The 12,914-nt window shown below is 49.0% G+C and overlaps 1 protein-coding gene across 1 annotated transcript; it reads left to right on the forward strand.

The window, feature by feature from the left end:
* Window positions 1-5,516: 5,516 nt before the first annotated feature.
* UFSP1 (UFM1 specific peptidase 1) lies at window positions 5,517-12,537 on the forward strand. Its single transcript, XM_070729843.1, has 2 exons — window positions 5,517-5,858; window positions 11,058-12,537. The coding sequence occupies exon 2, from the start codon at window positions 11,076-11,078 to the stop codon at window positions 11,742-11,744; it is 669 nt and encodes a 222-aa protein (XP_070585944.1). The 5' UTR covers window positions 5,517-5,858; window positions 11,058-11,075; the 3' UTR covers window positions 11,745-12,537.
* The last annotated feature ends 377 nt before the right edge of the window (window positions 12,538-12,914 follow it).

Genomic DNA, 12,914 nt, shown 5'->3' on the forward strand with positions numbered 1-12,914 from the left:
GCAGAAGCGTCTCTGTCTTTAAGCCGCGGCGGCATTTGCCGACTTTCTCCGGGACTCCCTCTGCGGCGCAGGTTGAGCAATCGTCCCAGACTGACCACTCAGGAAGGAAAACCCGGATTTAGTTTAGTTTCGTTTATTTAGATTTGTATGCCGCCCCTCTCCGAAGACTCAGGGCGGCTAACAACAATAAAAAACAATGTAAACAAATCTAATATTAAAAATAATCTAAAAAACCCCAATTTAAGAGACCAATCATACATACAAGCACACCATGTATAAACTCTATAAGCCCAGGGGGAAGGGAAAAGTTTCAATTGCCCCATGCCTGACGACAGAGGTGGGTTTTAAGGAGCTTGCGAAAGGCAAGGAGGGTGGGGGCAACTCTGATATCTGGGGGGAGCTGGTTCCAGAGGGTCGGGGCCGCCACAGAGAAGGCTCTTCCCCTGGGTCCCACCAAGTGACATTGTTTAGTTGACGGGACCCAGAGAAGACCCACTCTGTGGGACCTAACTGGTCGCTGGGATTCGTGCGGCAGAAGGCGGTCTCGCAGATATTCTGGTCCGATGCCATGAAGGGCTTTATAGGTCATAACCAACACTTTGAATTGTGACCGGAAATTGATCGGCAACCAATGCAGACTGCGGAGTGTTGGTGTGACATGGGCATTTTTGGGAAAGCCCATGATTGCTCTCGCAGCTGCATTCTGCACGATCTGAAGTTTCCGAACACTTTTCAAAGGTAGCCCCATGTAGAGAGCGTTACAGTAGTCGAGCCTCGAGGTGATGAGGGCATGAGTGACTGTGAGCAGTGAGTCCCGGTCCAGATAGGGCCGCAACTGGTGCATCAGGCGAACCTGGGCAAACGCCCCCCTCGCCACAGCTGAAAGGTGTTTCTCTAATGTGAGCTGTGGGTCGAGGAGGACGCCCAAGTTGCGGACCCTCTCTGAGGGGGTCAGTAATTCCCCCCCCCCGGGTTATGGACGGACAGATGGGATTGTCCTTGGGAGGCAAAACCCACAGCCACTCCATCTTATTCCTCCTGCAATATGACCCCTACCTGGCCTGAGCCTGTGGGAGATTTCGGGGAAGCACCCCCGTCTCCACCCCTACCCCCACCCCAGAGATTTTCATGTATCTCTCTCAGAGCGCATTGCCACCACTACTGGCACACAGTTTCAGTTGTCTTGGTGTGTGTGTGCCCCCGGCATGTCTTTGCTTCTGCACGTGCGCAGGAAGGAAGAACACGCTGAAATCTTGTGAGGGGATGCGCACGCGTGAGAGATTTTGGTGGTCTTCATGCTTCTGTGTGTGCGCAGAAACAAAACAACCACCAAAATCTCTCTCCCACGCGCGTCCCTTGTGGGATTTTGCTTCTGCACTTGTACGCGAAGCAACAAATATGAAAAACTGAGGGGGGGGGGAGATGGCGGTGCCCATAGGACTGTGACTGGAGCAGTCGCACACAAATTGCACAATGGGGCAGCTGTTACCGGTGCGCAGTCCGTTACTGCACCGGTAGCAACCCACTACTGATCTCCCTGCCCCGGAGATGGAACAAGCATGGGAGTATTGGCCAGATATGGGCCAGGGACTCTTGAGGAAGCGGCCCCCTCCGGCAGCATCCTGGGAGGAGGACCGGAGAAAGCAGGAGGGCTGCAGCGCTGGAGCCGATCTTCGTGCGAGAGGGGCTGCCTGGCTGTTCGCAAACCCCAGTGTCCCATGGCCAACTGAGCTGGGCTGCCTGGGCCCCGTGATGATGCCACCCCTGGAGGGAGAATGGTCGGAAAGCGGGCGGGGGGGTTGGGTTGCGGCTGAGACTGCAGGGCTGGCCAGATGGACTTGCTCAATCGGCTGGTTTTTAAGGCACCTTACCAAGATTGGTAGAGTTGGAAGGGACCTTGTAGATCATCTAATACAGGGGTGGGCAATTAATTTTGCCATGGGGACGCATGAGAAATTGGGATGGTTTTAGACGGCCGGATTAATATAATTAACTCAGTTCTACCCAATACTGTATATTATTGGGCAGAATATGGTTAATTATATTATAATTATAAATTATAATTATATATTATATATATATATTATATATATAATTATAATTTATAATTATAAATTAATTGCCCCCTTCCTCCCTCCCTCCTTCTTTCATTCTCCAGATGGAGGGACCCTTCTGTCTCTCTGACTTTCTCTGCCTTTTATTTCTGCTTTTGGGCAGTTCTTTACCTCTTTCAAAATATTCCTTTCAGCTGCCTCTCTTCCACTGACCTACATTGTTAGTTGAAAAAACATTGTGGAGGCTTTGCCTGAAAGTAGCTTTGGATTCCTTTTCTTCTTCCTCCCTACGGAGTCTACGGAGAGGGGCAGCATACAAATCCAATAAATTATTATTATTATTATTATTATTATCATCATCATCATCATCATTCCCCCTGAGAGGTGGAGGGGAGGGGTTTGCTTTAAATTTCTTGGAAAGGCCAATGAAAGCAATGAACAATTAAAAAATGAGTATTTATTGGACTTTTGCAAAAGGGCACGGAAAGAGAATTTCTCCTTCCTTCCTTCCTTCCTTCCTTCCTCCCTCCATTTCTCCTCCTTTCCTTCCTTCCTCCATTTCTCCTTCCTTCTTTCCTTCCAACCTCCGTGGGCCAATCACAGACAGCGGGCGGGCCGCATCCAGACCCCAGGCCACACTTTGCCCAGGTCTGCTCTAATAGGAACTCCGCTCAGGCAGGAGTTCCTACACCATTTCGGACAAGTGGTAGTCCAGTCTCCTCTTGAAAGTCTTTTGTGACTTCGAGTGGGCGTGGCGGGCCTATTTTTCACCTTCTCCAGGCTCCAGGGGCTTTCTTGAAACCTGGAGAGGCCGAAAATGCCCTCCCAGATCCTCTGCGTGAGCCAAAAATCAGCTGGATGACAGGCATGTGACGCTGGAGCCGAGTGAGGGCAACAGCCTGCATGCTGGTAGATATGACTCTGTGCCACCTGTGGCACCCATGCCATAGGTTCACTATCATGGCTCTAGAGTTTCAATGTCTTTTTTGTAGTGTGGTGACCAAAACTGGATGCAGTACGCTAGGTGTGGTCTGACTAGGGCTTTACAGAGTGGTCTTAGTACCTCCCTAGTCTTGGAGTGTGTCCCTCTGTTAATGCAACTCAGGATCGTATTGGCCTTTTTGGCTGCCACTGCACATTGCTGGCTCATGTTTAGTTGGGTATCCACCAAGACTCCAAGATCCCTCTCTCAGTTGCTGCTGTCGAGTAAGGTTTCACCTAGTTTGTGTGCACAATTCAATTCAATTCAATTCATTAGACTTGTATGTCGCCCCTCTCCAAGGACCCGGAGCACCTCACATGAAATACAGCAATATGTATACAAATCTAAAAACACCCTAACTATCTAAAAAAAAACTATCTTAAAAAATCTAATAATTTTAAAAAAACTAACTAAAATCCCACTATATAAAAAAGAGTCTACTCAATCACATCCATACATAACGTTTAACGGTCACAAAAGAAGGGAGCATGATCTAGCTGCCCCATGCCTGGCGACATAGATGGGTCTTGAGGGTTTTGCAGAAGGCGAGGAGTATGAATCTCCAGAGGGAGTTGGTTCCAGAGGGCTGGAGCTACCACAGAGAAGGCTCTTCTCCTGGGGCCCGCCAAACGACATTGTTTGGTCGACAGGACCTGGAGAAGGCCAACTCTGTGGGACCTTATCGGCTGCTGGGATTTGTGCGGCAGAAGGCGGTCCCATAAGTAATCTGCTCCAATGCCATGTAGGGCTAGGTATAAACCATGTTTGGCAACTTTTTATGGCTCTTCTGTCAGGCCTGGGGCCATTGACTGGATGATTCAACATCGAGATCCGGCCATAAATGGCATGTATGGTTTTTAAATTATTATTGTGGGTTTTAAATTATTTTTTATTTGGGTTTTTTAGATGTTCTAATAAGAGCAACCAAGATGATTAAGGGAGTGGAAACCAAGACTTACGAAGAGAGACTGAGGGAACTGAGCATGGATAGCCTAGAGAAAAGGAGGGCCAGAGCGGACATGATAGCAGTCTACAAGTATACGAGGGGATGTCACAGAGAGGAGGGGATCACTTTATTCTCCAGGGCACCGGAGGGCCGGACGAGGAACAACGGCTGGAAGCTGACCAAGGAGAGATTCAACAGGGAGATAAGGAGGAACTTCCTGACGGTCAGAGCGATCAACCAATGGCACAACCTACCAGCGGACGTTGTGAACTCCAATACTCTGGACATTTTTAAGAGAAGATTGAACTGCCACTTTTCCTATAGGGTTCCTGCTTGGGCAGGGGGTTGAACTCGATGGCCTTCATGGTCCCTTTCAACTCTAACAATAAATAAATAAATAATATTATATTTTATGCTTTGTTTTTTCTTTGGTTGTGAGCCACCCAGAGTCCCTAGGGCAGTGATGGCGAACCTTTTTCCCCCCAGGTGCCAAAAGAGCATGTGTGTGCGATATTGCACATGCACAAGTGCCCACGCCCATAATTCAATGCCTGGGGAAGGCAAAAACAGCTTCCCCCACTCCCCAGAGGCCTTTGGGAGGCTGGAAATAGGTTGTGGCCCTGTAGGCTCGTATTTTGCCCTCCCTAGGCTCCAAAGGCTTCCCTGGAGCCGAGGGAAGCCAAAAACGCCCTTCCAGAGCCTCTGTGTGAGACAGAATTCAGCTGCACGGCACATACATGCACATTGGAGCTGAGCTGGGGCAACGGCTCATGTGCCAGCAGATAGGGCTCCATGTGTCACCTGTGGCACCCGTGCCATAGGTTGGCCATCACTGCCCTAGGGAGTTAGGTGGCATATGGAATCGAATTAAATATATAATATAATATAAAATAAGATAATATAAAAAATAAAGTGGGCGGACCCAGGAAATTCTGGGAAGTCCACCTGTCTTCATTTATTTCTTTAAAACGGCCAAGGTTTAAAAAAAACAAAACACCTGCTTTAGGATCATGCATAAATCAGGCGACGGGTTGAGAGGGAAGGACGCGCTGTCAGGAAACGATGGGACCTGGAGTCCTAAATAGTTGTGAGGAGGGACAGAGAGCCCAGAAGTTGCGTAGCAACAAGGGCTAGAGCGTCATTCCACTTTTCTAAATCGTTTAGGACCTCCGCAGATAACTTCCGCCATAGAGGCACAATATATGGAGAGCGGCGCTCTGGAGGGGCGGGACTCTGACGCAGCGCTGGCTCCGAAAGCGGATACGATTCTCCAGCATCCGTCGCGCAGAATTTAATTCACGCGACGACGACGCGCCTACGTCGGAAACAAAGAATGGGCTCATGGCATGGTGGGGGTAGAGAGACACACGGGTTCTTTTGGGCTGAGCCTATTCAAGATGGCCGGCTCCTACTTCCGGTGACGGGCGGAAGCGCGTGAGGACGATTTCCGGCCCTCGCATGCCTAGTGAGAACCAGCTCTAGGAATGAGGCTCGGTCTCCCCAGCCAGGCGGAAGCTCCTAAGCCATCACTTCCGGTCTTGCAGGTTTGCCTCGCCAGGTGAGTCAACCCGGAAGGAAGGGAGCCGCCTCTTCGGATGCGGGAGCGCCCCGAACCGTGACTCCCCCTCCCATCATCCTGGGCCACCCAGTGATGGGAGTTGTAGTCCAGCTGTCTGATTGGAGAAGAGCCCCCCCCCCCCCCCCAAGAGGAGTGGAGAGGAAGAAAATGAAGCAGAGGGCTCCACTGGATGACCCCTTAAGGTCCCTTCCGGCTCCGTTCTTGTCTAAACACCGGCCAGGAGGGTGAAATTGCTCTGGGGGGCCGCCCACTTGCACCCCCACAAGAGCCTGTCCCGCGCCACCACCACCAATCTTGGTTTGTATTTACTTATTTTTAAAATGTATTGTCCTGGTTTGTCCTCGGAGAGGAGCGGCATATAAATCCAATAAATAAATAAAATAAATACTTATTTTTAAAATATATTACAAATGATAATAAATTAAATTAAGTATTGCCCCCCCTAAATCCTGGTTTGTATTTACTTTTTTAAAATATATAAATTATAATAAATTAAATATTGGCCCCCCAAATCCTGTTTTGTATTTACTTATTTTTAAAATATAAATGATAATAAATATTGACCTCTGAAATCCTGGTTTGTATTTCCTTATTTTTAAAATATATTATAAATTGTATGAAATGATATCTTTTCAAAAATCAAGATAAGTCTATCAGGGTGTCCAGCAAACAAGGAAATCAGGGAATTATTCGTATAAAAAAACTGAATAAATCAGGGAGAAGAAAACCAAACTGTATTAAAATGTTTAAAAGTCAGGAGGAAATAATGTAAAAAAAAAGAGTCAAGCCAAAATGAGCATAACTGTGGCCACAACTTGCTTCCTCAGCTACCGATATTTCTCCACGACTTAGCCATTTGGTATGACGTCATCTACGTCCGGACCTTAACTAGTTACAGGGAAATGTCAGGAAAATATCTGGGAATTTCAAAACGCTTTCTCCCCTCCCTGCCCCCCCCCCCCCCCGATACTCTGATCTCTGCAAAAATTCATATAAAATACAGGAGAGATGCAAAGACGGGAGACCCTTGGCTCAGAACAGTTCTGTGTAGTGACTGTTCAAAGTTACAGCAGCACAGAAAGTGACCTACGACCTTTGCAGCATTTATTCCACCCGGCCCCCCCACATGGTCACATGATCAAAAGTGGCTCGTCATTATGACAGTTGCAGGAGTCACGTGATCCCCTTGTGCAACAACTTGACAAGTAAAATTTTTAACAGTTTTCCGGAAGACCGGTAGTGTGGGGGTGGTACGGGTCTCGAGGCAGGTGATTCCAAAGGCGGAGCTGCCACAGAGAAGGCCCTTCCCTGCAGCCCTGCTCACCGACATTATTTGGCAGATGGGACCTGGAGAAGGCCAGCCCCGTGGGCCCTTACTGGCCATTGAGAGGTATCAGGCAGAAGGCAGTCCCGTAAATAGTCTGGCCCTGAGCCACATAAGGCTTTAAAAGTAGGAACCAACACCTCGAATTGCATCCGGAGACCGACTGGTAACCAATGCAGCTTGCGTAAAGTTGGAGAAAAAAGGGTGTATCTTGGGTGCATCCGCTGTTGCTTGCGCAGCCGCATTTTGCACCAGCTGTAGTCTTTGAACGCTTTTCAAAGTTAGCCCCATGTAGAAATCCCCAAGGACAATTGGTGGGCCACTGTGTGACACAGAATGCTGGACTTTGGCCTGATTCAGCAGGGCTCTTCTTATGTTCTTAGAGTGGGCTGCAGTAGTCAAGATGAGAGATGATGAGGGCCCGAGTGACTGCGACGCACCTGCTGGTCTGAGTAGGGTGGCAACTGGTTGACAAGACAAAGTTGCGCAAAAGCCCCCCCAGCCACAGCTAAGAGATGTTGCTCTAGCCTCACCTGGTATCTAGGAGGACGGCCAACTGGAAAAGGCTGTTTTGGCTGAGATGTTGGATCACGCGACTCCTTTTGCAACCAAAGGGTTCACCTACCAGCCCTGCAGCTCACTTAACAACTCTGGCAAGGGGGAGGGGAAGTCTGTAAAATGGGGCAGAATTAATTTAACAACTGTCTCGCTTAGCCGCAGAAACTTTGGGCGTGATTGTGGTCATTAGTTAAGGACTCCCTCTACTGGAAGCCACCACCACCCGTCGCTCACTCTGCTTCCAACATATCCTTTTTAAATATGTATATATTTCACCCCAGCACAAGGACAGAAGCACCAGCCTGAAGATGACGAGTGGGACCTCGTTGAAACGTAGCCACAGGAACACCCGAATATGCCAAGACCTTCATACCTGTACCCATGAACATCTATGAAAACCAATATGTATATGGTACAGAGCTGAAGGGATTGGATACTGTAGCCTAGAAGTTAAGTCTCTGCCTTACAAGGCAAAGGTTGCAGGTTCAAGTCCCAGTGAGGGTATGGCTAGCTGACAAGGCCAAAATAAGGCCGAAATAGATCTATCCTAGTCTCCCTTAATTTTCAAATTCAGCAATGTGACAAAACATATTGTGGTCCCTTGACCTTCGCGGGTCCGACTTTCGCGGAAAGCCTATACCATGGGTTTTCCAAAAAGAAAGAAATAAATAAAATTCTTGAAAACCTATGTTATTTTTTTTATTTTTAAAATTTATTTAAAGAAGCCATCTTCAGATAAAAGCTCCCCTTCCGCCCCAGCCTCCCGATCCTTCCCCTTTAATTCTTGGGAGTGTTGGTATGCTCCACTTGAAGCCAAGCCTTACTGCTGCCTGCCGCGGCCGCCATTTTTGCTGCCGCCAGTTTCGCTGCTGCCGAGCCATCTCAGCTGCTCGGTAGCCCACGCATTCCTGCTACTGCCGCCGCTGGGGCCCTCAACTGTGTGGCGGCCCACATGACCCCAGCCACTGCCACCACCAATCTCGCTGCCACAGGGCCCCTCAGCTGTTTGGTGGTTCACGGGACCCCTACCGCCACCGCTTCCGCAGATCATGCCGCCCCGGGCCTCTCAGCTATCTGGTGGCCCACGTGTCTTCTGTTGGCCACCGCTGCCCAGATTGCGCCTCCTGTCACTGCTGTGGCCGACAGAAGACACATGAGCCACCAAACAGCTGAGGGGCCCTGTGGCGGCAAGATCGGCAGTGGCGGCAGCGGCTGGAGTCATGTGGGCCACCACACAGCTGAGGGCCCTGCCAGCGGCGAAATCTCCTGCAGCGGCAATAGCAGGAACACATGGGCTGCCGAGCACCTGAGATGCGCAGCCTCCGTTCCAGCCTCTGCCGCCACCACCTGTGCCCTAGACCGCAGCAAAGCCCCCAACTTGCTGTTCCGTTGCCCCTACGGGTTGTGGGGGTAAGTAAAACCAGGAATGGAGAAGGGAGGGGGAGGAAGAAAGGAAGGAAGGAAGGGAGTGTCTCTACTTCACGGAAATTTGACTTTTGTGGCCGGTCTTGGAACGTATCCCCCGCGAAAGTCAAGGAACCACTGTGTGTGTGTATATATATATATATATATCGAGACCTAAGTTGCCTTCCCTCTATAAATACTGTTGGGTGGGTGTTTTGATGTATGCTGATTAGTTGATGTTTGTGGATTGGAGGTGATATCCTGAGTAGTTGGAGCTTGCAGGCTACTTAGTTGTTTTGTAATGTGTGTCTGGGGTGTAACAATTTTTGTTTGGCTGCGAGTTTGTATATATATTTGATTGATTGATTGATTTTCATGCCACCCTTCTCCTTAGACTCAGCGCGGCTTAGCAATAGCACTTTTTAAAAACAGAGGCAGCCTCTTGCCCCCACAATCCGGGTCCTCATTTGACCCACCTGGGAAGGATGGAAGGCTGAGTCAACCTTGAGCCGGTGATGAGATTTGAACCGCTGACCTTCACATCTGCAGTCAGCTTCAGGGGCCTGCAGTACAGCCCTGCTGCGCCACCCCGGCTCTTTTATAATTTTTTATTAGACTTATTTACATTTTAAAACAACCTAGAAAAAGAAAATAAAACACAAGTTTTACAAACAATACAACTAACATCACACACTCACACACAAACCCCCACACACAACTGCTGCCTAGAGTGACAGCTAAGCTATAAAATCCCTTATTTCCATTGAGTTCTAAGTTAATCTTGCAGGGTTAAATAGCAACAATGAATTCCTATGTTTATATTCCTATGTATATATACAGTATTCAATTGTCTGTCTGTTAGGCAATAAAATTATTTTTAAGCTCCTTATATTCAGCTTCCTACTCCAGTGGTCCCTCTGCTTAAGACCTTCATTCCTTCCGTGACCAGGGTCTTAAGGAGAAGCCGTTTTTCCCCTAGGAATCAATGTAAAAGCAAACGATGCCTGCAAACCCCTTAGGAAAGAAATAAAAGCTCGGAATTTGGGTGGGAGGAGGAGGAGGAAGAGGAGGAGGACATTCGTTGCTGAAGGAGGAATAATAATAATAATAATAATAATAATATTAATTAGATTTGTATGCTGCCCCTCTCCAAGGACTCCAAGGGGAGGGGAATCAAAAAAATCCAAAACTTTAAGGCTTTAAAAATAAAAAGAGGGACTCTGAGGTGGTGAACAGGAGCACGCGCCTCCCATACACCCAGTGTGAGGCTGCCTCCCCTACACTGCGCCAGAGAGAGAAACCCAGGCGGGTGAGAGGGGGGAACCTCCGGCTCCTTTGACCGAACGGCGGCTGCTGCAGCTCCCTGCTTCCTCTTCCTTCCCATGCTGAAGGGCTGCCCTCTCCTTTCGCTCGCTCGCTTTGTAGCTGGCGCCTTTCCTTGCTGTGGTGACTCCTCGGTTTGGCTGAAGCCAAGTTTATCCGGTCGGGGCAAAGCGCCCTCTTTTGCCTTTCTGTGCCCAGACGCTCCAGGAGGCAACCTAGCGCCGGGTGTATGGGAGGTAGTGTGAGGGAGTCACCATAGCGAAGTGGTTTATTCCCTCTCCAAGCGCCCAGAGAAAGGGAAACGCTCCGTTCGCTCTGGGCAGCCAAAGCCTCCTTAAGCGCCACCGAAAGGCTCCTCTGGCAGCCCCGGAAAGCCCGAGATGGCTGGGATTAAACGGGGAACGGCAGGAAACTGTCCGGGCCTTTGTGCCGCTCTCAAATTTTTCCAGGCTCGGGTTCTTAAGTAGAAAATGGTTCTTGAGAAGAGGCAAAAAAATCTTGAGCATCCGGTTCTTATCTAGAAACGGCTCTACTTAAGGCATTCTTAGGTACAGGTACCACTGTATTTCTTTTTTGCTAACCATTTGTAAAATACTTTGATTGATTGATTGATTGATTGATTGATTACATTTGTATGCCGCCCCTCTCCGTAGACTCGTTCCAGATCTCATAGAATCTCCTTTCCTCTTTCTCCTTCAATTCCAGTGTCATCTAGTTTGTACATTCAAATTTTTAAAAAAAAAATTATTATGCTATCAGTAGTTATAGTTTCTTGTTTCCATTGTTGTTCAAGGCAAATCTTTGTTGCAGTCAAGATATGTTGTATAATGTAATAATATTCTTTTTTCATTTTTTTTGTCCACATGTCCGTTCTTGTCCTTTTTCAGGCTGTCCAGCTTTCAGGCATGGCATTGCTGTCCACCCTCCACCTAGGCCTTCCGCCTCCTGAAAGCTGCCCGCATCGCTTGTCCCTCGTCTCCGGGCCCTACCACTACTACCACTACGGATGTGACGGGGTGGACGACCGAGGCTGGGGCTGTGGCTACCGGACCCTCCAGATGATGTGCTCCTGGCTAGTGGCAGCCGAGGGAGAAGAAGCCACTTGCCGCCCAGTTCCGTCCCTGAAGGAGATCCAAGATTGCCTGGTGAAGATAGGGGACAAGCCTCCCTCCTTCTCCGGCTCGCGAGACTGGATCGGCACCGTGGAAGCGGCTCTCTGCTTGGATTGTTTTTACGGTGTGCCAGGCAAACTGCTCCACGTCCACGCCGGCCGCGATTTGGAAGGGGAGCTGGAGACGTTGCACGCCCACTTTCAGGGAGGCGGGGGCCCTGTGATGATGGGGGGAGGCCGGGACCATTCATCCAAGGGGCTGCTGGGGGTTTGCTCCGGCGCCAAGGGACACTGCCTGCTCATCCTGGATCCGCACTTCTACGGCAGAGCAGGCTCGCTCAGCCGGGAGGAAGCCCAGGCGAAGAAGTGGGTTTCATGGCGGGCACTTGGCGCCTTTGAGGAGGAGACCTCCTTCTACAACCTGTGCTTGCCCCAGTTCAGGGCCAGAGTGCCCCCCGTGTGAAAAAAGGCATCCCGGAGAAGAGGGTCCGTTCGTTCCCTTGCAGTTTCTCTCACCCACCCACGCCACAGATGGGTGTCACCACGCTTGGCACGGACTGAGGGCCTCAATACAGGAGGGAAAGTTTGGGTGGCAGCCCCTCCATCAACCAGGATGGGGGGTTCTGCCTTAGGGAGCCCCTCAGGGCTGTTTCCTTGCCTCCTGCCTGCAGCTTCAAGACCGTGCCAAGGTTCCAGGTAGCATCCAAACTAAATCAGAGTCCGAGTGAAAATGCTCCTCCAAATTCCAATTTATTGTGGGAGCCATCCTGGCACCTATGCCGGGAAGCCTGGATCTGAGTTTCCCACCCAAGGCACACCTGGGGATGGAGTTTAAAGGAGATGCAGCTGGGAGGGGCGTTTGTCGGGAACAAACGCTGAATCCCATCTGGTGTTGAGAGAGCGGTTGTCAAGGTTCGCAGGTAGCATCCAAACTATGGGGGTTCTGCCCTATGTTGAAAGTTCACATCCCTTTTTCCCCCACCCACAAACTTGTCACGTTGCCACTCAGATTGTGCCAGGGTGGCTGGTCCTCCTTTCGCTTCCACCCAGGTGGGTGGGCACAGGATGGCCTTGAGCCCCTCAAAAGAAGGCTTTGTGGCTGCATCTGATCCCTCGTGAAAATCCCCCCTCCAAGGCAATGTTCCCTCTAATTTTTTTCTGGTGTGGGCAGAAAAGTACAGTGTCTGAGTGGCAGTCCCTTCGAGCCTGGGCGGCATAGAAGTCAAAATAAATAAATAAATAAATGAATGAATAAATTTTCATGCCTGAACGCCTGGTTTTTTATCCCACAGATGTCACCAAAGACAATTTATTGCGTAATTATTTGGGGCTCGGTCCTGGGGCAGAATAAGGTCCCTTCCCACTATATTATTCTGTTATTTTATATTTCAATTAATATCTTTATCCTCTTATAAATACAGATAGGCTATCATGCCTACTCCTCCTTCTTATACATTCTTCTTAAAAGAAACAAAAAAAAAATCCCTTCTTTTTTATTAAAAGATATTAATAGTAAAACAAAAGCAACATCTATTCCTATTAAAATTAAAACAACCAGCAAAACCAAAAACACAACTATTAATAAATCCATGCTTTAAAATCTTCATTTCTTAAATATTTATCATAGTATTAT

The sequence above is a fragment of the Erythrolamprus reginae genome, chromosome Z (assembly GCF_031021105.1).
Source record: "Erythrolamprus reginae isolate rEryReg1 chromosome Z, rEryReg1.hap1, whole genome shotgun sequence".
Taxonomy (NCBI): Eukaryota; Metazoa; Chordata; class Lepidosauria; order Squamata; family Dipsadidae; genus Erythrolamprus; species Erythrolamprus reginae.

Coding starts and splice junctions, on each gene's coding strand:
- UFSP1 (XM_070729843.1), top strand. CDS start 11,076: ATGGCATTGCTGTCCACCCTCCACCTAGGCCTTCCGCCTCCTGAAAGC.